Source organism: Furipterus horrens, unplaced genomic scaffold, assembly GCF_987537825.1.
Source record: "Furipterus horrens unplaced genomic scaffold, mFurHor1.1.pri manual_scaffold_13, whole genome shotgun sequence".
Classification (NCBI taxonomy): Eukaryota; Metazoa; Chordata; class Mammalia; order Chiroptera; family Furipteridae; genus Furipterus; species Furipterus horrens.
The window spans coordinates 41,524,254-41,549,894 of record NW_028327183.1 but is presented as its reverse complement, the minus strand read 5'-3'; the positions used below and the strand labels follow the sequence as shown (position 1 = coordinate 41,549,894).

At 55.0% G+C, this 25,641-nt stretch overlaps 2 protein-coding genes and 1 long non-coding RNA gene across 6 annotated transcripts in view; 2 read left to right on the top strand and 1 right to left on the bottom strand.

Moving 5' to 3' along the window:
- The window catches only part of MEGF8 (multiple EGF like domains 8), a 38,540-nt gene extending 27,802 nt beyond the window's left edge, over positions 1-10,738 (top strand). Inside the window, exons 33-41 of the mRNA XM_090260086.1 lie at positions 31-244; positions 346-560; positions 4,162-4,369; positions 4,524-4,683; positions 5,031-5,223; positions 5,734-5,904; positions 5,996-6,126; positions 6,607-6,739; positions 9,341-10,738. Of these exons, the coding sequence (XP_090116212.1) occupies positions 31-244; positions 346-560; positions 4,162-4,369; positions 4,524-4,683; positions 5,031-5,223; positions 5,734-5,904; positions 5,996-6,126; positions 6,607-6,739; positions 9,341-10,609 (2,694 nt within the window). The 3' untranslated portion in view covers positions 10,610-10,738. The remainder of the gene's footprint in view (positions 1-30; positions 245-345; positions 561-4,161; positions 4,370-4,523; positions 4,684-5,030; positions 5,224-5,733; positions 5,905-5,995; positions 6,127-6,606; positions 6,740-9,340) is intronic.
- A 4,881-nt stretch (positions 10,739-15,619) lies between these two features.
- CNFN (cornifelin) lies at positions 15,620-17,848 on the bottom strand. 4 transcript variants are annotated; one of them, XM_090259600.1, is made up of 5 exons: positions 17,767-17,848; positions 17,047-17,172; positions 16,471-16,581; positions 15,934-16,070; positions 15,620-15,833 (listed from the first exon to the last, which is right to left on the bottom strand). In XM_090259600.1, the coding sequence occupies exons 2-5, from the start codon at positions 17,081-17,083 to the stop codon at positions 15,744-15,746; spliced, it is 375 nt and encodes a 124-aa protein (XP_090115726.1). In that variant the 5' UTR covers positions 17,084-17,172; positions 17,767-17,848; the 3' UTR covers positions 15,620-15,743. The 4 variants fall into 4 exon arrangements, with proteins under 4 accessions (XP_090115726.1, XP_090115728.1, XP_090115727.1 ...); XM_090259602.1 differs by having other exon boundaries at positions 17,047-17,151; positions 17,767-17,833; XM_090259601.1 differs by having other exon boundaries at positions 17,047-17,232; positions 17,767-17,830.
- A 5,115-nt stretch (positions 17,849-22,963) lies between these two features.
- LOC149994730 (uncharacterized) overlaps positions 22,964-25,641 on the top strand; it is a 118,757-nt gene continuing 116,079 nt past the window's right edge. The window contains exon 1 of the long non-coding RNA XR_016507905.1: positions 22,964-23,025. This is a non-coding gene — a long non-coding RNA (uncharacterized LOC149994730). The remainder of the gene's footprint in view (positions 23,026-25,641) is intronic.

The following is a 25,641-nucleotide window of genomic DNA, read 5'->3' as shown; positions in this document are numbered from 1 at the left end:
GACCCCACAGAACCTGTCTTCCACCACCAGGCATCTGCCTCCCGCTGTAAGTGGTGTACCAACTGTCCCGAGGGCGCCTGCATCGGGCGCAGCGGGTCCTGCACCTCGGAGAACGACTGTCGAATCAACCAGCGAGAGGTCTTCTGGGCAGGGAACTGCTCGGAGGCTGCGTGCGGGGCTGCGGACTGCGAGCAGTGCACCCGGGAGGGCAAGTGCATGTGGACGCGCCAGTTCAAGAGGACAGGTGAGCACCGAGGCTTGGTCCCTGAGAGGGGAATTTGGGGGCCAGGACTCCTGGGTCAGGGGGCCCAGACCCGGTTTTAATCGCTATGCCCCCAACCCTAGGGGAGACCCGCCGCATCCTCTCTGTGCAGCCCACCTACGACTGGACGTGTTTCAGCCACTCTCTGCTGAACGTGTCCCCAATGCCAGTGGAATCATCGCCCCCGCTGCCCTGCCCCACTCCCTGTCACCTCCTGTCCAACTGCACCTCCTGCCTGGACTCCAAGGGTGCAGATGGGGGCTGGCAGCACTGTGTGTGGAGCAGCAGCCTCCAACAGGTACAGCACTCTGCAGGGTCCTGGGCTCTTCCCTCTCCTCCTGCACTGATGCTCTCCGCCACCTCCTCCTCTGTCCTACTTCCTCCCCCGTCTCCCTTGCTCTGGTCTCACCATCATGCCTCCCTTTACGCCGACTCTCTTCTCTCTCAGCATCTCCTTCTTTGCTCCTTGCTCCTTGCCTTGTCAGTCTCCCTGGTGTATCTTCTTGCCACACTCCCTCCAGCTCTTGCTCATGCTCTCCGTCCCCATCCCTCCATGACTCTTACCCCATCCCCTCTCCCTCCCAAGCCCTCCCACTCCCCCCTCCATCTCTTCCTCTGCATTTGGAACTTTTGCTTTTAAGGAACAGAAACCCAGTTGAGCTGGCTTTATTAGAAGGAACTGGGGGTATTTGATGGGGTATAAGGACAGGAACTACTGCTGCTCTGTGGTTCTCAAGCCATGTGGTCTCTGATCTCAGCTGTTTCTGGCACGTCTCCATCCTCCGGTTTCTCTCAGCTTGATCATCAGCACACAAGGCCTCAAATGGCAGCTCTGACCCTCAGTCTGGGTGACTTTCTAATTCCAGAGACCGCAGTCATCCCTGTTCATCGGTTTGCTGACATTCTCAGAGGGACTTCAGCTCAGCTCAGTCAGGAGTTCAGTGTTCAGCCTTGTCCAGGGAGACAGCCAGGGGCATGTGGTTCTAACATGGCAGTTCAGACCCACCCTCCTCTGTGGCTGTGGGCTGGAGAGATGATTCTGGAAGGCCTGGGGGGGCACTGCTAATGCCAATATCAGTCTGCCACTCGACTGCCCAGCACGTGTTCTCTCAGAAAGCCTGTTCCTAAGGTGCCTCTCCCCAGCAGGACTTAGCTGTCCCAGTGACAGGTGATGGAGGCATTTGTCCCCCAACCCCACCCCAGGGGGACACAAGAAAGATTCACGTTTTGTAGTCGTATCTGAAAGCAGCGTCACTGGGCCGGAGTTCCGAGTCTCCAGTTCCCACTGATGTTCATTCCCCACTCATCTTTATTGGGCAAGACCCAGTTGAGGTATGACTACTCACCACGTCAACCCATGAGCCTACATGAGCCTGGTAAAATGGGAGGGATATCAACAGACCCACATCTAAGATGCTTCTAACACCAGTAACCAGTCCACTGATTCTCCAGACACAGCCTGGGAGTCCAGCAATTCAGTTCACTGATGACAGTACCTGGAGTTAGCATCTGATCCCATGAGTTAAAGGGCTCAGTCCTGGAAGACTGTCCCTGCTGCAGACACCAGTCACAAACCCAGGCCTCCCGTCCTTCTGACCCACCAGCTATACATCCAGTTCCCTCCACCCCTTCTGCAGGTTTGAGGATTTGCTGGAATGACTCACATAACTCAGAGAAACATTTACTTATTAACACCAGATTATTATAAAGGACACAACCGACAGAAAGAGCCAAGTGAAAGAGATGAGTGTGGGGAGGTTGGCATTTCCATGCCCCCCTGGGGCACGCCAGCCTTCAAGTGTTACTAGAGAGCTTCGTTGTCACCCCTGCCTCCAGGTCAGTGGGTGGGGCTAACAGTTAACCCCTCTTGTCACTTGGTCTTTCTGGTGACCCCTCCCTAGACTTAACTCAGCATAAACTCAGGGATGAAAGGGGCTCCTTGTGAATAACCAAAGACGGTCTCATCACTCAGAAAAGTTAAAGCGTTCCAGTAGCTTCGTGGCTGGGATCAGGGACAAAAGACAAGTTTCTGAGTGTGTGTTGCACCACACGATCCTGTAGGCAGGTCGTACAGATTAAATGGGAGGACGTATTGAGAACATGGAGCGGAGCCTGCCATTAAGTAGAAACAGCCACGCCCCAGGTTCCACCCACTGGGAGGATTTCTGGTCACTTTCTGGGACACACCTAGAGGATCATTGCATGGGGTGGGGAGTGGATGTCCCTGTGGGGCTCTCAGTGTGGCCCTGCACAGTCAGTCTTGAACAAGCAGAGGCCTCCTCCCCAACCCTGGGGGTCTGTCTGGCGATAGAAGTTATCCCCAAGTATTATTGCAATTGCCATTACTTGTCTTTGGGGGTACTCCAGGGACCAGAAAGCAGCACTGGAACACCAGAGAGCACGCGCTGCTCCCCCAGCCCCTCCGTGCCTGCCAGGCACGAGGCAGGAGGGAGTGGTAGTGAGCAGAGTTGAGTCGGTGTGAATGGGAGAGGGACTTCCGCCAGATCTTCTGGTTTTTGTGAAATCTAGTTAAAGCGTTGGCTCAGGTTTTTAAAAAACCACCACTGCACAGATCAGACATAACTGGTGTACAGCCAGACCTGTTATGATTTGGCTCAAGGGCAGCTGTATTGCACCCATCCAGCATTGTTCTTCTGAATGACTTTGGCACAGGCAGGAGGGTGCTCCCTTTCCTGGCTGCCTGGCTTCTTTCCTCCTCTTTCTCCCTTCACCACATTCTTTACTGAGCACCTTCCTTGTGCCCAGGCACTTTGCTAGGCCAACAGATTAGTGCCAATCCTGCTCTTGGAACTTGCATTCAAATGTCTGCCAGGAGCACTAGCAAAGCAGTTATTGTGCTGGGTAGCATGAGGCCGGGAGGGAGGTCACAGCTGACAGCACTGTGCAGAATGGGGCCTCAGGCTTCTCTCCACCTCCTCGCAGATTGTTCTGCTGTGTGTCCATGGGTGCACTAAACAGATCTAGAGGCCTAGCCTGGCAGAGGGTTTGGCAGGTGAGCGAGGCTCAGCTCATCACCAGCCATAATCCTCAACAGGCTCAAAGCTTCGGCCATAGCAGTCAGGTTTTCTGTTTCAGGATTGCACGATGGCTTTGCTTTTTCCTAAGTGCTTCTGGCCAGCCCAGACTGATCTCTTTTTCTCTTAAACGTAAGGCCTGAGCCACAAGTAAAATGCTCTTATACACCGAGCTAGGTTCCCAATAGCCTGATCCTCACCGCGCACCTTGTCTGGGTCCCAGGACGTGACAAGTGATGGCGTGTGAGCTGCTGCACAGCCCCTGACCACGGACTCCTCAGCATCCCAGACTGTGGGGGAGCATCCTGTTGCCCCAGCAGTCAAGTTCCCATTTATTCTAAGTGACTGTGGCTTGCAACCCCCCTCCTGATCCTAGTTTTTGCCTCCATCTGGGATCATTGCCCGCCTTTGATTGTGCAAAGCAGCTGTGTCCCGAGTCAGGCGGGTAAAGGGCACTCATTACACCAACTCAGTGGCACTTCTTGGAAGCCAGGGTGGAGAGCGCAGCCAGGGGTCACCAGGGGCTGGAGCTGGAGCTGGAAAGCTGCCTCTCCACCAGTGTTGGGGGTGTGACTCTCATCTCCGCTTCCTTCTGCCTCCACCCTCCTGCCTCCTCTCCTCTTCACTGATGTCACTTGCTCACCAAATGGACCTGCCAGCCCTGGTTTACATAATCTGTTTTCATGGACTTCCCTAGTCTCAGTTATATAGAGATGCTTGAGAGGGAGCATGCGACGACCCCAGCTGGTGTCCACTTCGGTCCACCCAGCTGTGGCCAGGGAGGGCAAGAGCTCTGTGAAGAGGGTGTGGTTGGGATGATACCCAGAATGGGCCAGTGAGTCTCATTTCCCCTCTCCTGGGCAGTGTCTGAGCCCCTCGTACCTGCCCCTGCGCTGCATGGCTGGAGGCTGTGGGCGGCTGCTCCGTGGGCCCGAGAGCTGCTCCCTGGGCTGTGCTCAGGCAACGCAGTGCGCCCTGTGCCTGCGGCGCCCCCACTGTGGCTGGTGTGCCTGGGGTGGCCAGGACGGAGGTGGCCGCTGCCTGGAGGGTGGACTCAGCGGCCCCCGTGATGGTGAGAAGGGCTAGGCGGTGGGGTGAGAGGGGCTGGCCCGGAGCATGGTGGGGGCGTTGCTGGGGGCTGTCTCAGGGCTTGGGAAGTAGGAGCAGGGGCCTGGGTGGCTGGGGGGTGGTGCAGAAGCCTCCAGTGAGGCCCTGTGTCGTGCCAGGGCTGACATGTGGGCGTCCTGATGCCTCCTGGGCCTTTCTGTCCTGCCCTCCTGAGGACGAGTGTGCCAACGGGCACCATGACTGCAACGAGACACAGAACTGCCACGATCGGCCCCACGGTTACGAGTGCAGCTGCAAGACAGGCTACATCATGGACAAGTGAGGCTGCAGCCAGACTGGGGCCTGGGGTGGGTCGAGGGGAGAGGGACTGGACAGACGTGGGGTAGGAGCGTCTGTGGGGAGCAGTAAAGGACGAGGCATGGACCAAAGTAGGATGGAAGAAAACATAGTCCAAGGCATGATGGGGGTGAGAATGATCCAGGGGGCCATGTGGGAGGAGGGCTGGGTTGTGGACAGGCCTGGCTGTGAGTTTGATGGGGTAACCCAGGGAGAGGGGGCTGTGAGCCGGCTCCCAGAGTGGGGAGAATGGCAGAACAGCAACAACGGGGATGGTGTGTGGTAGGCTTATCTGCTGCCCTGCCCTGACCCCCTTCCCACCCCCGCAGTGTGACGGGGCTCTGCCGCCCGGTGTGCGCCCAGGGCTGCGTGAACGGCTCGTGCGTGGAGCCAGACCACTGCCGCTGCCACTTCGGCTTTGTTGGGCGCAACTGCTCCACAGAGTGTCGCTGCAACCGCCACAGCGAGTGTGCTGGTGTGGGGGCCCGTGACCACTGCCTGCTCTGCCGCAACCACACCAAGGTGGGCCACCCAGGCCTCAGCCCCTGACCCTGGGACCTGGCCCTTCTTCGCCTTCAGCCCATGTTCAGGCATCCTGAGTCTTGTTCAGGTTCCGATAAACCACGCACAGGGAGGGTGGAGATGGCATGACCCTGTCCCAGAGAGGTGTGATAAGGCTTCAGGGCCCTGTCTCAGTTTGATTCACAGAGGGGCTGCCTTGGAATAGTGGACAGAGTAGGTGCTGGGCCAGGGAGGGTGGCCACGTAGAGGAGGACTTGGGATAGTTTAGGGAAGAGCTTTCTGAGGTCAGTAACTTGGGCTGTAAGGAAGTGAACCCCCTCTCATTGGAGGTATGCAAGCGAAGGCAGAGGGGTAAATCACAGATGGGCTGGAACTGCCCAAGCCAAGGGCTGAGCCTGCTACCCTTTTGTGGGGCTCTCAGAACCTGTGACCTACCCACTCATGTGCGCCGCCCCATCCCCCGCCCCCCAATTCTCCAACCGCTCTGACTGCCTCATCCCCTGTTTCCAGGGCAGCCACTGTGAGCAGTGCCTCCCGCTGTTCGTGGGTTCTGCAGTGGGGGGCGGGACCTGCCGGCCCTGCCACGCCTTCTGTCGTGGCAACAGCCACGTGTGTGTCTCCAGGAAGGAGCTTGAAGTGGCCAGGAGGGAGCCAGAGAAGTACTCGCTGGATCCAGAGGAGGTGAAAGGGCTGGGGTCTTGAACTCCTGGGTCTGGAGGAGTAGGGGCCTGGTCTATGCCTTTTCGTGATCATCCTGTCCTTTCCTGGCCAGATTGAAAACTGGGTGACAGAGGGTCCTAGTGAAGACGAGGCTGTATGTGTGAATTGCCAGAATAACAGCTACGGGGACAAATGTGAGAGCTGCCTCCACGGCTACTTCCTCCTGGATGGGAAGTGCACCAAGTAAGTGGAAAGGACCCAGGCCCTTTGCCCTGTTCACCAGGCAAAGGGAGCCAGACGCCCCTCCCCAGTCTTCCGCCCTGGTCAGGAAAAGGTGAAATCCCCAGGGAGCCCCCAGGCCAGGGCTTGTGCATGTGAGGTAGGGCTGGATTCAGATGGGAGACCCCAATCTCCGAGGCAGTGCTGAAATGCAGGCTACAGAGCAGCCCTGATGGAGACAGGTGGGCAAAGAGAGGGCCGCTGAGAGAAGAGCCTCGAGACCCACTCCCCGGTCTACCCCTCCCTTGGACTGAATGGTCAGTCCAAGCTAGGTTTTGGTTCTGACTCTGCCACTGGTGTGCTCTGTGGCCTTTGGAAAAGGGCTGGACCTCTGTGAGCCTGTTTCCTTTTCTGGCCTGGGTTGGAGCTCACTAATGCAGCATCCAGCCAGGGCTCCTATAGGTCACAAGAGCACTATAACCCCTGTCTTTCTCCCCTCCTCAGATGCCAATGTAACGGCCATGCGGATACATGTAATGAGCAGGATGGGACAGGCTGCCCATGTCAAAACAACACAGAGACGGGCACCTGCCAGGGGAGCTCCCCCAGTGACCGCCGAGACTGCTACAAGTACCAGGTGCGGCTGGAGAAACGAGTTATGGGCCAAGGGACCCCACAGCCTCAAGGGGTCAGAGCTCGGAGGAGCAGCCTGGCCCAGGCAGGACCAACATTACGGTTTTGAACTCTGTAGTCATGGGTTCAAGGTCAGCTTGATAGACGGTGTCTGAGCCCCAGACATTGTGGTTTTAGTTTTTGTTTCTTTGATATTGTGGTTTTGAACTCTGTGGTCATGGAATCAAGGTCAGCTTGATAGACTGTTTCTGAGAACTCTGTCAGTTTCAGGGTCTGGGCAGTGATGCTGAGGACCCAGAAGTGAGCCTCTTGAGGGGCTCTCTCAGGCTGGTGAGGAGACAGACTCCATTACAGATAGTCATGACTTAAAGGTTGCATATGCCAGAAAACCCATCTCACAGTAGTTTACGCAAGAAATAAAATGTATTGGCTCTCAAAACTGAGGTCTAGAGTCTCCCTTCAGGAATGGCTAGATCCAGGTGCTCACACAGGTGTAGCTCATTCCCTGAATCTTGACTTTGCTTTCCTCTGTGTTGGCTTCATTCTCAGACAGGTTTTCCTCCAAGTGGCAGTTCCCACCTGATGACCTTGAGCTACTAGGGGAATCTCGTATTGTTAGTAAGACCTGTATTCAAATTCCCCTTGACTCCATTTCTCCTGTCTTTGGCTGAGGGTGCTTCTGGTTGGCTGCCGTGTTGCAAGCTCGCCCCCCACAGAAGGGACACTCCGGGTTCCCTTCTCGGAGTCCGGCTCCCACCACCCCACTCATTGACCTTTTCTCTCTAGTTCAGAGGGGAGAGAAACCCCTTGCTTGCCTCAGTCTCCCCAACCCACCTACAGAAACATCATATCTGTAAAGATGCAACCCCCAGCAAAATGGCAACACAGCTACACCAGCCTTACTGACTCCTGACATTTCCATCCTGGACCCAGATTTTGTCTTTCTTGATGCACAGCCCAAAGTCTTTTAGCCTTTGCAAAACAAACAAACAAAAAATCCCAGAGAGTACAGCAGTCCCTCTCCATATCGCGGTTCACTTATTGCGCCCTCACTGTATTGCGGGATTTAAAAAAATATTATATTTAATTATTTATTTCGGACTTTTCGCTATATCGTGGGATTTTGTGGTACTGTATATGCATGTTGTTAAAGTTACGTAGGTTTAAGAGTGTAGAATATGTTTAAGAACATAAGTAGTGTTTATAAAGGTGTGGAAAAGGTTAATAAGGGAGTGGGAAAGGTTAATAAGGGACTGGTAACAGTAGGGTTTATAAAGCCTTAAAAATATATAAATACTAAAATAAATGTAAGGTTCCTACTTCGCCGATTTTCACCTATTGCGGGGGGTGGGGGGTGGGGTCTAGAACGTAATACCCGCGATAAGTGAGGGAATACTGTAGTTCAGCCCTTGTACTCCAGCAGCTCTGTGGCAGCTCTGAATCAGTGGTTTCTTTAGGTTCTAATAGTGGTAGCAGTAGAAGCTAGTATGTGAGGAGTGCCTGCCACCAAGCTGGCACTATGCTGTGGAGACAGCACAGACGTGAAGGTTCGTCAGGGCTATTCTGGGGCCTTGGTGAGGTGTAGACGTAGGAGGAAAATGAGGCACAGAGACGTTCCATGTTCTGTGCCAGATCAGACAGCCAGTTGGGTTTGGAGCCTGGACTAACCCTGATCAGATCCTAGAGCCTGAGTGGTTTCCACTGGACTGCAGGAATCAAAGTAGTTGTGACCCATCCACTCGGTTAACACACATTTACTCAGCACCTAGTATATGGCAGGCACTGTGCAAGGTGCTGGGACACAGTATGGAACAAAAACAGGTGAAATGTCTATTCTCAAGAAATTTACATTCTCTTGGAGGAGTCCAGCAGCAAACAAGCGAATAAGTCAGCTACACAGTTGTGGTAGTGATGAGCAGTAAGTAAGGAGGGAAATTAAGCAGAAGGGAGGGCTGAGAAGAGCTGGGGAGTGAGAATGGCAGATATGTGGCCAAGGAAGGCCTCAGTGAGAAGGCGGCACTTGAGGAAGAACCTGATGGAAGTGAAGATGCCAGGCAAGCAGTTGGGGAGGGGGGAGGGGAAGGGGGAGGGAAGGCAAGGTCCGGTGGAGAGTGATCCAGACAGAGGATCAGCTGGTGCAAAGGCCCTAAGGTAGGATGTATCTTAACACAGTCCAGATACAGCGAGGCTGGCCCACTCTGTGCTGTCCCTGTGATTTCAGCAGTACTGTGAGCCGGCCATGTTTAGTACCTGTCTACAGAGGAAGAATCTCAAGTTCAGTGAGGTTCAGTCAGTAGTTCGAGGCCACACAGCTAGTGAGGAAGTGGAGCCAGGATTCAACAGAGCTCTTTATCTCTGTGCCTCAGAGTCCAGGGGCCTCGGCATCAGGGTGCTCTGGTCACTGGGGTGACACCAGGGATGGCAGTGCTGGAGTGTAGGGTCCTGGCAGCATCCACACTGTGTCAAGGAGGTTTGGGAGGGGGTCACAGGAAGTTGCTGGGGCCCTGGCTGCTTACCAATAGGTACAGAAAGTCAGTCCTGCTTGGAGGAGTGCTGGGCGCTGAGCTCAGCCCTAATGGCTGCCTCCACCCTCCCCTGCCCGCAGTGCGCCAAGTGCCGGGAGTCATTCCACGGGAGCCCGCTGGGTGGACAGCAGTGCTACCGCCTCATCTCTGTGGAGCAGGAGTGCTGCCTGGACCCGACGTCCCAGACCAACTGTTTCCATGAGCCGAAGCGCCGGGCCCTGGGCCCTGGCCGCACCGTCCTCTTTGGCGTGCAGCCCAAGTTCACCAATGTGGACATCCGCCTGACACTGGATGTCACCTTTGGTGCCGTGGACCTCTACGTCTCCACCTCCTATGACACTTTCGTGGTCCGCGTGGCCCCCGACACAGGCATCCACACAGTGCATATCCAGCCGCCCCCGCCGCCACCGCCGCCCCCACCCCCTGCAGATGGCGGGCCCCGGGGGGCCGGGGATCTAGGGGTACTGGGGACTGGAAATGGACCGGCCACGACAATGGAGCCACGGGTGCGGGAGGTGTGGCCACGGGGCCTGATCACCTATGTGACAGTGACGGAGCCATCGGCAGTGCTGGTGGTTCGCAGTGTGCGGGACCGTCTGGTCATTACCTACCCGCACGAGCACCATGCCCTCAAGTCCAGCCGCTTCTACCTGTTGCTGCTGGGCGTAGGAGACCCAAGCGGGCCTGGCGCCAATGGCTCAGCTGACTCGCAGGGTCTGCTCTTCTTCCGGCAGGACCAGGCCCACATCGACCTGTTTGTCTTCTTCTCCGTCTTCTTCTCCTGCTTCTTCCTCTTCCTCTCACTCTGCGTGCTCCTCTGGAAGGCCAAGCAGGCCCTGGACCAGCGGCAGGAGCAGCGCCGGCACCTGCAAGAGATGACCAAGATGGCCAGCCGCCCCTTCGCCAAGGTCACTGTGTGTTTCCCGCCCGACCCTGCCGCTCCAATCCCTACCTGGAAGCCAGCCGGACTCCCGCCACCCACCTTCCGTCGCTCTGAGCCTTTCTTGGCACCCCTGCTGCTGACGGGGGCTGGTGGGCCCTGGGGACCCATGGGAGGGGGCTGCTGCCCACCAGCCGTCCCCACCACCACTGCCGGCCTGCGAGCCGGGCCTATCACCCTTGAGCCCACGGAGGATGGCATGGCTGGTGTGGCCACACTGCTGTTCCAGCTGCCCGGTGGGCCCCACGCACCCAATGGTGCCTGCCTGGGCTCAGCCCTTGTCACGCTGCGGCACAGGCTGCATGAGTACTGCGGGGGCGGCGGCGGAGCTGGGGGCAGTGGGCATGGGGCTGGCGCGGGCCGGAAGGGACTGTTGAGCCAGGACAACCTCACCAGCATGTCCCTCTGACCCGAGGCTGGGTTCTCAGCCACAACAGCAAAGTGCCCTGACAGGGTCCTGGGCTTGGGGCCCATCCACTTGGGGGGCCCCGGACACTGTGTCCTCAGAGACCTCTGGTTCCTTTCCTCCAGGGGTCCCCAGACAGGCCCTCCTTTGTTGTGCATTCAACAATTATTTATTGAGTACCTACTCTGTGCCAGCCACTGGCGAAAGCACCGGGTAAACAGGAGCCAAGACAGACACAGTTCCCTAATCTTGTGGAACTGATGTCTCTAGAGGGACCGAGGGGTAAAGTCAACTGGGCATCCAAGAAGCTATATAAAGATTGAGAAGGAAGTAGCCATGGGAAGAGTTGCAGGAAGTGGGTTCCAGGCAGAGGGAATAAGGTCCCTGAGGTGGGGGAACCAGCTTGTTCTCATGGAAGATTGGAGAGCTGGTCATTGTGACCCCAGCTGAGTGTGAAGAGGAGGTAGGGTGGGAGCCAGGCAGGGACCGGGTCACCCAGGCTTGTGGGCCCCAGTAGGGTTTGGGTTTTTTTCTCAGGGCAATGGGAAGCCTTAGGAGAGTTTTAGAAAGGGGATGACAGGATCCGATGTACCTATTTAAGAGGTCACTCAGCTGTGGTGTGGAGAATGGATTAGAAGGGGTGAGAGAGAGGCAGCAAGGGGACAAGGCATGAGGATGGGCCAGATCAGGGTGGTGGCCATGGGAGGGGGAGTCAGGGCCAGAGACAGGATGTGGGTGGAAGATGTAAGGTTAGTGTGGTGTCAGGGTGAGGGAAGGAGGAATCCAGAATGACACTAACTTTGTGGTCCAAACTGGGTGGATGACGGGGTCATTTGTAAAGACAGGCAGACTGGGACTTACGGGGAAGGTCAGGAGCCTGGTTTTGGACCCAAGACGCCCTTTAGACATCTCTTAAGTCAGGCCCAACCAGAGAAACAAACCACTCTGAGCATTTCAGCAGAAGGGATTGAGTGCAAGGGCTGCATGGACTGCTGAGGGGTGAGGCTGAGAAGAGGCAGGACCATGAGGCAGCCCAGGGGCGGAGCAAGAGCAGGGCGCTGATGCTGCTACCCCTTGGCTGGAGGGACAAAGCTCTGGCGGTGTTACCTGACCCCAGGACTGGGATCACGGGCTCAGAAGTGTGTGTGTGTGGGGGGTGAATACCAAGGTTGGAGATAAAAATGGTGGAGACTTCAATATACAGCTTTCTTCTCAGGCAATGCTGCCTTGAAGGTTTCTGGGCTCTCCCAAAGGACTGCCCCCCCCCCCCCCCCAGCCATCATCTTGGACTTCTAAGCTCCTCTCTACCCTTCTAGCCACCGTGAAGTTGAGACTCTCCTATCCCAGGAGTTCATCCCCCAGCTGCTTTTTTGGACCTGAAGAGCTGGACCCTCTGGTGGGGCCACAGTCTAAGAGGCCCGTCCATGTGTGCTGCTGGCTGAGAGAGCGGGGAGTATTTGAATCAACAAATAAAGAGTGTGGGGAAGACCAGTGTCCCAGTGCTGTCTACATGCAGAGACGGGGTGTCTTGGCTCTCTGACCCAATACCCAAGTGCTGGATAGATCAGATAAATACCCGTATCTTGGTGCCACATGGCCTGGGCTCCTCTGCCCCTCCTAGGCAGGAGTCAGGGTGGTGCCACCAGAGACACTCTTGTTCCCAGAAGGGACAAACCAAAGGGACAGGAGGGGAGACGTCAGTTTTAGGACGGAAAACAGACTTGCCTTGGTCCTGGGGCCAGGTGTCATTCTGGCCTCTGCCGTAAGACAAGAGTTGCAGGCATGCAGACTGAAATGAGGCCCTAGTATGACAAGCTTTCCCTAATTCAAGTAGGTTCTCAGGGCCCAAACCAAGAGCATCCTGGGAGCCTTTATCTGCCAGGCCCCTAGCAAGCAAGAGTGCTGAGGCCAGGGGAGTTGGGAGATGGAGATCTCTGGCCTCAATCATAGGAATCTTGCTGGGAGTGTTAAATCATGTACTTTTCTGTGCAACCCAGCCTAGAGGCCCCAAACCAGCTGCTTCATCTGGTGTTTAGCCAAGGACATGGTGATGTTTTGAACTTGGGAGCCATGTGGGTCTCCCATGTGGTCTGTGAATATCATATTGTTAATATTTTCAGACTTTCTGGGCAATTGGGGATTTTCAGGGATTTATCTGCCCACACATAAGTTTTGCTTTTATGAGCTGATGGTAGTACCTAACATCCAGGATGGAACTGAACTTGTATTTACTAAGTACCAGTGCTGGACAGTGTGCTTGGCTTGTTACTGCTGTGGTTTCATTTGATCTTTTCAACAGCTGTATGAGGTAGGTACCATGTACCCCCATTTTGCAGATGAGAAAACAAATAGGGTTTATTTAGCTTGTTGAGTGGTAGCTGTCATTTGGACCCAGACCTTCTGACTCAAATCCAGGTGCCTAACCACCAAGTTCTGCCTCCCAAGGAAGGAAGCCACAGGTCAACCTAGCTGAGAGCTGGCCCAGCACAGATCAGGCTCTAGGGGCAGGGTGTTCAAAGTGACCACTTTCTGCTGGGGAGGAGGTAGAATTTCCCACTTGGGGAGCTAACCAGCAGCGGGACATGCTGCCTCAGGGAGCCCCGAAGCCAGTGCAGAGATCATCCTGCATGACCAGGAGGGGCTCAGGGGGTTCTTCAAGACTGCTCCTTGTGCTGAGCCCTTTGGTACGGTCGCTCCCTAGCTGGCGCCCTGTGGCTTCTTAAGGAAAGCATTTGCACTGTGACTGGACCCTTTCTCCAGCTCTTGTCACTGTCATGCAGGTGTCTGTGTATAAATGCCCCAGAACATGTGTTCCTCCTCCCTCCATGTCAGCCCCTCAGCTGTCACCTCTCCCTGGTGTCCACACGCCTGAATGCAAGAGGCTCACAGAGAGTGAGAGAAGGCCTGGATTCTAGCCTATGTGTGGCCACCAACACCCTAAGGATTGGCAACACTCAGGAAAAGGAGGGGAGGGGATGTTTCCATGGGCACTCCAGGCACTATGCCGGGTGCGTGGCGTAAGCCTTAGTCTTACCAGCACCCCTGCTGGGAGGTGAGGCTTGTTCCCTCATTTTGTGGGTGCAGAAGCTAAGTCCCTTGCCTAAGACCTCAGGGCTAATTAATAGGCAAGCCCAGATTCTGACATCGGCCTGTTTGCCTTTCCACTGCCCCTCCCCACTACCTCTGAAATCACTTCGCTTTGCTAAGCCAGTGCCTCCCACCTGTGATCACTTGCTGTCTCACCTACAGTGGGTCCCACACTGTCCTAGGTCCTCATGGAGCTGACAAGCCAGTGGGAAGCCCGGTAACAAATCAGTAAATGATGGGGTAGATTGGAAGATGACCAGGAAAACAAGGCAGTGAAGGGGGGTAAGGGGAGCTCTCCTTGCTATTTAATGTAAGGGGGGAAGGGAAGGCCACTCTCATAAGCTGATGTGAGCACAAGTGAAGGAGTGAGCCACAGGGGCATCTGAGAGAAGAGGATTCCAAGTTGAGGGAATAGCCAGTGCAAAGGCCCCGAGGTGGGAGCAGGCTGAGCATTTTAGAGAAACAACAAAGAGAGGTGTGTGGTTGGAGTAGAGAGAATAAGGAGACAAGGTGACAGAGGGGACAAGAGGCAGATCATGCACATCCTTGGGCCAGCTGGGGACTCTGGCTTTTACTCTGTGAGAGGCCATGAGGGGGTTCTGAGCATAGAGGGGATGTGGGCTGACTCAGGTGTTCGTAGGGCTCCTCTGTGGGGAGGAGACTAAAGGGGTGGGTGTGGGTCATGGAGCCCAGCCAGGAGCCGCTGCGTTAATTCAGGCTGAAGAGGAGGGTGGCTGGAACCATGTGGGGGCAGTGGAGTGGGGAGAAGTGAGATTCTGGATATATTCTGAAAGTAGAACTGACCGAATTTGTTGACAGATTGGACGCCGCTAGGCGAGAGTTAAAGTGACTGAGTACCGAGGAGGTCAGGACTTGCTAGTTCCTGGATTAGGGAAGAGCAGGTTTCAGAGGGAAATCAGGAGGTAGGTTAAATTTGAGATGCCTGCTGGATATTTCAAGTGAAGATGTCACTCAGTGGTTGGATCCACAGATAGAGAGTAATAACATGTTAATATTAGAATAGTTATAATATACTATACATAAAATAATAATACAACAGTTGATGAAACTCACTCTTTGGCCTTTCCATCTATTCCATCACTTGTTCTCCAGTAGCCATTTTACACGTTAGGGATTATCCTCAGAGGGGGAAATGTGTTCAGGAAAGCTTATTAATTCAGTAAGGTAACACAGTAGCAGCAAGAGTCAAGACTGGATCCCAGGTCCAATTTCAACACCAGGACATTTTCTTTTAAAAAATATATCTTTAAAGTCCTCACCTGAGAACGTGTTCTTACTGATTTTAGAGAGACAGGAGGGGGGCAGAGAGAGAGAAACACTGATGTGAGAAACATTTGATTGGTTGTCTCCTGGACTTGCCCTGACCTGGAATTGACCCCACCACCTTTTAGTTATGGGGTGATCTCACCAACTGAGCCACTCGGCCAGGGTGACACCAGAACAATTTCCAATCTGTAGTTGCTTTTGTGATAGATAGTGGATTCTATCCTGCTCTAGAAAGCCTTAAACCTTCCAGTTCTCTGCTTTGGAAACAAAGGTCCTTTAACCTACTAGAACTGTGTGTGGGCCAAGAATCTATAGGCATTAAATGAGCAGGGGGCTCTCCTAAATTTCTTCTTTGAACTTGAGTGCCTGGAGTTGGCCTTTCTGGTTTTGCTTATTTTCAGAATCCAGGCAGAGCTTCAGATAGGCAGCTAAGGGGTGAATGGTTTTACGTTGTTAGTGAGGACACCTTGGGCCAGAGAGGGAAGAGACTTGCCAACGTCATCCGCAGCAGGTGGGGGTCAAAGATCTGATTCCAGACTCCTCCTTCCACACCTAGGATGTCCCTGGGTCCCCACCTTTCTCACCAAACCTCTTTCTCCACCCAGATTCCTTCTCTGAGACAGAAGATGTAGGCGGAGCTGGTTTTCAGGTTTTTATTGTGGGTGTTATTTCTGGTGGCGGGATGGGGCGGAGGGGCAGGCCCTCCCGGGACGAGGCAGAGGAGGCCAGGCCTGACAGAGGGGAAAGGAGGGTGGGGGACTCTTTACTCTCGGATCTTCAGTTCCCGCGCCATCTGGCAGAGGGCACAGGGCAAACAAAAGGTGAGGGCCGCCCAGTCGTGCCCAACAGAGCCCTAGAGGGTGAGAGAGAGAGGTTAGGAACCGTGCCTTGGGTCCCAGGAGACCAATGCCAGCCCCGTAGCCCCCTACCCCCGGTTCGGGCCCCCTGCGCACCTGGATGCGATAGCGCTCGCGCATGCCTGTGCGCAGGGAGTGCAGGCCTCCGGGCAGGTAGGGCGCGCAGCAGCACTCGCCGAAGTCGTCGGAGATGCGGCAGGCGAGGCACAGGGGGGCGAAGGTGCCGCACAGACCTGGGGCGTGCGCGCAGAGGTCAGGGTGCGCTCACCGGCTTAGCCCCTGGGAGGGCGAGGCCGAGGGGTCCCGGAGCCACGCTGAGGGTCCCAGAGGGAATTGGGTGTCGGGGGAAGTGAAGTAAAGGTCGCTGAGGAAACTGGGGGTTGGTCAGTGCTTGAAAGAGAGGGTGTGAAGGTGGGGGGCGGGGTTGAAGTTCGGAAGGGAAGCTGGAAGGTGTGAGGTCAGGATCCTAGGGAGTACTAGGGGTCCGAGGAAGGAGTGCGGACGAGAGAGTGGGAATTCAGGGTCCAAGGATAGGAGAAGGGAGTGGGATTAGTGGGGCGTCGGAGAAGGCTGGAGGTGACCTTCCCACCCTCCCGCTCTCCCCGGGCCTAGAGGGGGGTGGCAGGCACTCACAGACGGGCATGTCGTTGCAGCAGTCCGTGAGACCGGTGTGCCAGTCACTGAGCTGGGTCTGGTAGCAGCTGCTGGCACACTGGGGCTGACTGGTCACTGGGTAGGACATGGCTGCGCAGGTGGGAGACAGGGGTCAGCAGGCAGCCTCGCAGCGCCTTTGGGAACCCCGCACCCCTGCCGCTCCTCCCTCTGCCGGGCAGTCTGGGCAGGGCCACGAGGCCGCCCACTGAGGGGACACCACTGCGCCCCCTTCCCTTCTGCTACATCTGGGCACTGACACCCCAGTCTGTCCCATTGCTGCTGCCTCCTGCACATCTGGTTGAGCTGGGGATGGGGCTCCTACAGGTCAGGGAAAGGGGGGCTCCTGCACGTTTGGGAAAGGGTGTGCGCCACATGTGGGTGGCTGGGCTGAGAGTGCCTCCTCCACGTCTGGGTCTGGGGTGCTGGGTTCCCGAATTTCAGGGGCCTCTGGGGTACAAGCAGGCGCCGTCTGTCTTCGAAGCCAGGGTGCCCAGGGGAGGGAAGTGGCCAGGTTCCAGGGACTGGAAGGGCTGCTGCTCCAGTCAGTGATCCCACCTTTGCCTTTCACGTTGTCGTGCATCTCAAACTGCATCTTGCTTGCTGGCCCTGAGGAGGTGGTGCTGGGGACCGCAGAGGCGGCGGCGGTGACAGCAGTGGAGTCTGTCCAAGGGATGCTGGATACTGAAGGAGGGGATGGCAAGGGGCAGGGGCACTAGGGACTGAGTTCTCAGGGGGAGGTTGCTGGGGAGAAAGAGGCCACTTCAGCCTGCTGGCTATAGAAGAGACACGGAATAGGGGTGTATGGGGCTGGGCGAGAAACTCGCCCATCTCTGTACAGCTGCCCGACAGTCCCCGGAGGACCCTCCTCATTCCAGAGGCAGAGCTGGAGAGAGGAGCCAAGGGACAGAGACAGGCCAAGTCAGGGACAAAGGGAGGAAGAGGTCAGAGCCAGGGCCTGGGAGAGATGCCACCAGTCATGCTCGCGCCTGCCCAGCACCTCGACTTCTCTGCAAGCCCACTTCACAGACGGAACACTGAGGCTCAGAGAGGTGAAGAGAAATGCCCCACATCCAATGGCCTAGGCCAAGGGCATTAGTAAAGCAGGTCCTAGCCCTCAGGACCTCCAACTTCAACCCAGCGATCCTCAGGTTGGGAAGAGGCACAGGGGACACTGAGAAAGAAGAGGAGGTCCAGAGAGAGTCAGAGATCTGCAAGGAGACAGGGAGAGGTGAGGTGGGAAGGAACAGAGCAGAGGGCTGTGGGGATTGCTCCTACCTGCAGGACGGAGATGATGATGATGGAGACAGAGGTGTGGGTGACACTGGCACTGAGTTCTCAGTCTTGGGCCAGGAGCTGCTTATATTGGGGCGGGCCACATGGCCCTGGGCGGAGCTCTGACAGAGGCGTCCAGGGAGCCCAGCCGGTCAGGCTGAATCTCTTCCCCCAACTGGAACTTCCCCTCCCTCCCTTTCCATCCCCCACCCCCCTACTTCCTCCCCCTCCTGTACCTCAGATGACCAGGCAATAATGGGGGTGGGGGTCCACGGATGAGGAGCTAGGTGTTGGGATAGAAAGGGGATTGGGCAGAGTAGGGGTGCAAGGGGCACAGCTGGTTTCATGTACAGAGACCAGAGAGAGGTTGAGACAGAGAGATGGGGAAGGAACGGGGGACATAGAGATGGGAGAGGGAGTCAGCATCAGAGAAAGAGAGAGATAGGAGATTCAGAAAGATGGAGGGAGAGGAGAAGACATAGAGGGATGGAGAAATAGATGCCTAGACAGAGGGGCACACAGATCTGGAGAGAAATACCAAGAAGGGGAGACAGATTCAGAGAAGAGACACAGGAAGGCGGAGGGGCAGGTAGGTGGAGGCAATGACCAGCGCTGGACTTAGAGGGCAGGGAGAGGGGGAGAGAGGGGCAGGGTGGGCTCCCTTTGAGGGCTTTTCCCATCATCCTTAGTGAGGTCCCCACTTCCCTGGGAGAGGGGGCACTGTCCTCACATTCAGGGCCCCGAGGCACTTGGTGGGGGGCAGTGTGTTTTGGCCCTGATTCATGCTGGAACCAAAGTAAATAAACACACCTCACCCCACCTCTAAATTGGGAAGGGAGGAGACTGGGAACTGAGAAGCCTGGTTCCTGAAGGAGGTGGCTGTGGTCCGGGCTTCTTGGATCCTAACAGAGCAGAGGACTGGGGCCCTGGTCTGAGGGAGGAGGGGGATGGGGTTCAGATTCTTGGGTTAGGCCAGGCTGCCTCCCTGAGTGGGGTAGGGGTCCTGGGATTCCAGACCTGCTGGCTTCCTGAGGAATGGAAGAGCAGGGGGTTTGGATGCCTGAGCCACCAATGTCTCCCCTCAACAGGCCTGGCGGGGTTGGAAGTGACTCAGTGAGGCAGGCAGCATTAGAGCCGGGTGGGGTTCCCAGTTCATGTGTCACCCTGAAAATGTAGGAGGCACTGGAAAATTGGGGTGTCACCTGTAGAGAAGGTGGTGTCGTCACCCCATTGGATATGGGGTGATGGCAGGTGGATCACCCTGTTTGCTTGGGATCTCAGCTTTCCCCCTACCCCCTGGTTCAACACATCAGGTCCCGAGCTTTGGTTTCCTGGCACCACCCGGATGGCTTGCTGTTCTTGTCCCAGACTTGTGGGCAGCCCTCGGCATCTTGCCTGTGTATGTCCATCAATCAGTCCAGGAACCTGAATGTCTGTGGGACATCTCTCCATTTCTCTTCCAGTGTTCCTGTCCTGCCAACTCTGCATCTCTGTCTCCAGCTCTGACTCTCCTTGTCCCTGCCAATCTGTTTCCAGATTTCTTTGGTTCTCTGTCTCCCCTTCTCAGAGTTTCTCTCTTCCCAAACAATGTGTCTGTCGTCCTCCTCCTGTGGTCTCTGCGTCCTATCTTGGCATCTCTCCCCATCTGCAGGCCTGCTCTGTGCAGGCAGCCACAGGGCCCCCTCCCCTAGCTGTCCAGACCATGAGGTTCAGGTGACTCAGGGTCAGTCATGTCTGAGGACCCCAGGGCTCCCACTATGACAAGCTGAGTTGTCCTCCAGTTTCCTCTCCCCACTCTTACACAGCCTGGGGGCTGCAATTAGATACAGCAACTCATGTAGATGAGGAAACTGGGACTGGGAAAGCTGTGAGGTGGCCTGCTTAGGGGTGAGGAGGAGGGCCGAGGGCAGGAAGAAGAGAGGCCTGGGGGCTGAGGAGTGACCATGGCAGAGTCTCCAGGCATCTGGCCTCCTCCCCCTCAGAAGGGCTGCCAGATAAAATACAGGACGCCCAGTTAAATTTGAATTTGAGATTAACAACAAATACTTTTTTAGTATATCACAAATATTGCATGGGACATACTTACTATACTTAAAACAAGTATTTGTTATTCACCTAAAATTTAAATTTAACTAGGTGTCCTGTATTTTTATTTATTAAACCTGGAACTCTACACCTTTAAAGATGGAGGAATCCAAGTACCTGGCACCCTCTTTCCCCAGACCCCAGGATTCCAAGCCCCCAGCCCTCCCTCCTTAGGACCTGAGAGTCTAGGTCCCAATCCCCCTCCTCCTCTCCTCTAGAATCCATGAATGGGACACTTAGTCCCTACTCCCTCAGAACCCAGGAATCCAGGCTCCCTTTCTCCCTAGAATCTAGGAGTCCAGGTCAGCTCTGGGTCCAGTTGCCCAACATAGGTTTCATAAGGTGGGTGGTGCCATCATGACCCTGGTGGAACCGGTAGGGCTGAGCGGACAAGTGAGGTGGCCCCCCTTTCCATCCTAAACCTGCTGCTTCCTTGAGGGCCAGCCCAGTGGGGCTGGGAACAGAACAGGGAGCTCTGGGTGGGTCCCTGTGTCTAGGTTTTGGTGTGTGTGTGTGTGTGTGCTTCTCTGGGTCCTGTGTGTCTGTGTGGGGATTGTCTTGATGTGTGTCACTTTGTGTGTTCCTGTGTCCTGGGGTATGACATGTGAAGGGTTCTTTCCTATTTGTGTGTCACTTTTGGCCTCTTGTGATTCTACCCACTATGCGCCTGAGTTTGGGTGTGGTCTCAGCTGTCAAGGTTCCGCAATTCTGACTGGATTAAGGCAGGAATTATTTATTGAGAGGTAGTTTTGTGTGATGGACTGAAAAACCTGAGTTTAAATCCTGATGGCCTCTCACTGGCTGTGGAACCTTGAGCAAGTAACTAAACTTCCCTGGACCTTAACTTTTCCATCTGCAAAATGGGTTTTTGTGAATAGAATTGTTTAGAGGATTAAGTGAGTTGATTCATGTAAAGTGCCTGGCTGCTGCTGCTTCTGCTGCTGCTGATGATGATCTGTTCTGGTTGCTGGGGATACAATAGTAAGTGGAACCAAGGCTTTGCTCATGGTCCGAGTAGGGATTTTTGGCTCAATGCTTATCAGTGGCTGGGCATATAACTGCATAACGGGGGTATCTGTTTTGCATGTGAAATAGGATATTTCTGGCTGTGTTGTCAGTGCAGTGATTCTCTGATTGTGTGCCTATGTTTGTGGTGATTGCATGTACTGTGCGTGTGATTCTCTGACTGTGTGGGTGTAAATGCAAGATCACCTCGGGTATATGTTGTAAGGGCACAGGTTTGGTATGTTCCTGCCTTTCTGACTCTGAAGTACTGGGAATGTGTCTGTATATGGGGCCTTGAGAATCCCTTTCTCAGTTACTCCTTTACATGTCCTACAGGTGGCCCTGGGAGGTTGACTCCTTCCAAAGTGAGCCTCAGTTTCACCCTAATGGGGATGGTGGGCCCAGTTGCTTTGGGAGAAACACCAGGGTGAAAGGGAAGGTGGGAGTAGATGGGTGAGACCAGGGAGAGGCTGAAAAATGAAACATGATGGGAACACGAGAGATGGCAGAATGGGGACAGAGGAAGAACTGCACAGGACAAGGTGGATGTCTGTCCATCCACTCCATTAGCTTTGGCTGAGCCACTGCAGTGAGCCAGGACCTCTGGCAGGCATTGGTTCAAGGTCCGGGGGAAAGTAGAGACCTAGAGAGTGAACCCCACCAGCAATGTCGTTGCTGCCCCAGGGTGGCTCATCTGATTCCAGAGAGGACCCTGACCCTCTCCAGTCCTTCCTGAGGTCTGATCTGTCCAGATCAAAGAGGCTGTGGGGGAAATGCTCCTCCCAGGCCCAGGGCACCCCCATGAATCATTTTCTTATCATCTCCTAATAGCGTAATGACACATTTGCTCTCTCTAATCATTATTTTTGACCCCAACCAGGCCAAACACCCACAGCATGGTATGTGGGAGTCAGGAAATACCCGGGAGTCCCCATCCTTGGTGTTCCTTCCCCCAGGACAACCCCCACTTCAGTGTCCTGGCTCTCAGCCCCTCTCCGTTTTTGTTTTTCTTTTTGTCCCTCTCCTTTTCCCCCTTGTGTATCTTTTATTCTCTCTCTGGGTCTGTTTTTACATCTTTGTTTGTTCATCACTATCTGTGTTTTGTGTCTCTCCTGTCTCTTTACATCTTGATTCTCTGTCCTTGGGTGTCAATTTTCTCACTTGTAAAATGGGGATTATAATAATGATAATAATAATCCAATCTCTTAGAGATGTTATGAGGAAGACATGAGATGATTATGTAACATGCTTAGCACAGAACCTGGGCCACAGTAAATGCCACACAAGAGTGCTCTATTATTTTCAATATTTTAATCTCTCCTTTGGTATCTATGCTCCTCCCACTTTGGGTTCCTTTTGCAGACAGCACCCTGCCCCTGGCTTCCCTTTTAGGGATGAGGAAAGGGTATATTGAGGCCAGAGCTTCTCCTAAGCTTCTTTCTCGTCATCTCTAGTCAAGCTCCACCTTAGAAGCCAGAACTCTTGCCTGGGGACAAGGCCTAGCTCCAATGCCACAAATAGCCACATAAAATACTGAACTTCAATTCTGTCATCCCTGGGCAGGCCAGCGACTTTTGGGACCCAGGAGTCCCCGTCCCTAGACACCAGCCTTTCAGGATCCCAGTTCCCTCCTCCCTCAAGGTCCAGGAGTCCAAGCGCTCAGCCTCCTTCTCCTCCCTCAGACCCGTAAGTCTGGGCCCCCAGTTATTCCCCATACGGGTCCTCAGTCCCTTCCTCCCTCGCCTCCTCCTTCAGGACCAAGGAGTCAGGACTCCCAAGTCCCCATCCTTCCTTAGGACCGAAGGTCAGGCCAGCAACAGCCCAACTACGTGCCGCCAGAAGCCCCATTGACTGCTCTACTTCGCACGTTCTGTTTTTCCAGGGGCAGGTTTTCCTTCTCCAGAGTCTAGCTATAATAAACTACATGTGACGTCAGTCAGTATCATTTAGCCAATAGACACTTTGCTTCCTAAGAGCCTGGACCGCTCACGGCTCTTTTCCTAGCAGGCGGGGCCCCGGCCTAAGTCGGAGAGCGATAGGCTCTCGAAGACGCCAGTCTCCGCCCGTCTCGCCAGTCTGCCAATAGGCGGGCACCTGGGAGGTGGGCATCCTGGTGGCTCCGCGGAAGCTGGAATCCGCTGGGGAGCGAACAGGCTCTGTTGGGCCGGTCGGGTAAGCCCTTTCCAGCACGCCCGGTGCTGGGCCTCTGGACAGAGCTCGGACGGGAAATGGTGGGCGTGGTGAGGCTTAAGGCGGAGCGGGGAGCTTAGCCGGGCGACGGCCCATTTTGCTTTGTTGGAGAAACTGAATCCGGAATGCACACTCAGATATTCATTCGTCTATTTCATCCCTCCTCTCCAAAGCTGACTCTTGTCTGCCCCTACCGGCCCTGCCCTCCTTAATTCCCTTACTTACTGATTTCCTCATCTAACGCCTCACACTCACTCATTCACACCTTCACCCACCCATTCCTTAAACACTTCCTGAAGCTTCCGGTGTGCCGGGATGAGTCAGGCCTGGGTCAGATGGGCGGATAGCCCCACAAGTTGATGGGTAGGGATGTGCAGAGGCAGGGGAGTCCAGAAGGGCTTTTTTTGGGGGGGACTTGGCGAGTCAGGAAAGGGTTTCCAGAGGAGGAGCCATTGGAGCTGGAGCGTGGAGAAGGAGGTGCCAAGCAAGGGTGCAGGAGAGCCTGTGGGGAGGGCATTTCATGATGAGCAAAGACGGGAGGCATGCCAGGAGTATTACTGTCTATAGGTGTCACGGCAGAAGGCCAGTCGGGCTAGAAGAGAATGAAGATGTGGGCAGAGGCCAGACTGAGGAGCTTGGACTTGGTTTTGAGGACCAGGGGCAAGTATTAGGAAGCCATGGAAGGGTTTAGAGCACTGGAGGACTGGGTCCGAGCTGGAGTCAGAACAAATAATATGTAAGCCAGTAGCCCAGAAGGTGGATATGGCAGGGGACTCAGGTGGGAGAGGATGGAGTGTGGATTAGACCAGAGGCCAAAGGGATAAGGCAGGAGGCAGAACAGGCTTGATGGACTATGGGGTGAGGGTGTGTCCAGGACAAGAACCAACCCTCTGGCATGGGGGACTGGGGGATGATGAAGCGATCCCTGAGATGGGGACAGGAGAGAAGAGCAGGTTGGGCAGAGATGAGGGGTCTTATGAGCTGGACAAGGGCAACTGTGATACAGGCCAGTGGGTCTGGACCTTCAGGGAGCGTTCTGGGCTATGGTTCCCTCCCTCATCACAGGACCTGACTCAGAAGTCACTTGTTAGGTGAATGAGGGCCTCTGAGGTGAGAGTCCTCTTCTCCCCATCTCTTCAGGAAACTGCTTTCTTGTGCTTCTGCATCTTCCATCTCTCTCTCTCCCTTCCTTCCCTGGCAGTATAAAACATGTTCCATCTTCTCTAAACACACACAGAAAGCCTGCCTCAAGTTCCCTTGAATTAGCTTTCATCCCTTTTACAGTTAAAGACTTGTGATACCCACAAGCTCAATCCCTTACCTTCCACTCCCTGCTTAATCCTCCACATCTGGCTGCCTACCTCCTATGGCCCTGCAGCGGCCCTGTACAGGGTCACCGAGGACCCACCCACTCATTGCCGAGGACTGAGGATAACATTTAGGTTCTCATTTGACATAGACCACTCACTCTCGCCTGACATTCATTCCCTTTGCGCCATCTTCCCTTCCTTCCTGATCATCTTCCCTCTCCAGCTACTCCTTAGAACCCTCCAGGGCTCAACTTTCACTGCCTCCCTCTTACTGGGGGCCATGGTCCTCAGGGCTCTGTCTGTCCTAGCCTTTTGCTCATTCCACTGTCCCCTTCTTCCTAGAAAGTTTTGTTTTGGTCCTTTAGCTCCAGTCAGAAGTGAGCACCCAGCCCACTCTCCTGCCTCCTCGATGTCCCCCTGGACTGTCTCACTAAAAGCTTTTGACCTTTCCATGTGCACCCTCCCAACCCCCTCACACACACCTGAGCTTCCTCCTAGTAGAGATAGCCTCACTGTCCACCTACTCCCCTGGCCAGACCTGAGTGTCACTGTAGTGCCCTTACTCTCCTGTCATCTCTGCTCTACCCTTAAGTCCTATTCATTCAACCTAAGTTACAGCTCTAGGATCTGTTCCACACCAGGGCCCACTCCCTACCCTTCCTACCCTCTTCCTACTCTCTGCCCCTGCTCAGGCCTTATCTTCCATCCTCTTCTTTGCCACCTTTTCAGCCTGTCTCTCAATGTCCCAGCAGGCTCTTCAGGGCTGCCAGTCCCACCCTTGCTCAAAGCCTTTCTGTGGCTCTCACTGCCTTTCAGTTATAGTCCAAATTGCACTCTAGGTCCTTCAGGATTTGCTCCTATTGACCAGGCCAGGTCCCTAGGTCCCTCAGGCCACTCCCCATTTTGCAGCTGACCTTCTGGCCATGCAGAGGCCTTGATCACTGTCCACTGGAACAACCTTCCATGTTTCTTCTGCTTAGCAAACTTGTGCTCATCATTTTTTTCAAGATTTGAGGGGGGATGGAAGGGGGGAAAGAGAAACATCAATGTGTGGCTGCCTCTCATGCGCCCCCAACTGGGGACCCGGCTGGCAACCCAGGCACAGGCCCTGACTGGGAATCAAACCAGCGACCCTTTGGTTCGCAGGCCGGTGCTCAGTCCACTGAGCCACACCAGCCAGGGCTTGAGCTCATCCTTTAAGGTCAAGCTTGGGTCACCTCCTCCTGACTACTATAGGTGGGTTGTGTCTGCATCAATCTCACATCCTGAGTCCTGTGAGGTCACACCC

What these genes read in the sequence shown, in the direction of transcription:
- CNFN (XM_090259600.1), bottom strand. Translation starts at nt 17,083, where the DNA reads ATGCAGTTTGAGATGCACGACAACGTGAAAGGCAAAG. An exon ending in CGACAACGTGAAAGGCAAAG is followed by an intron (nt 16,582 to 17,046) that starts GTGGGATCACTG and finishes CCACCTGCGCAG; the next exon opens with CCATGTCCTACCCAGTGACC. An exon ending in GCGAGCGCTATCGCATCCAG is followed by an intron (nt 15,834 to 15,933) that starts GTGCGCAGGGGG and finishes CTCACCCTCTAG; the next exon opens with GGCTCTGTTGGGCACGACTG.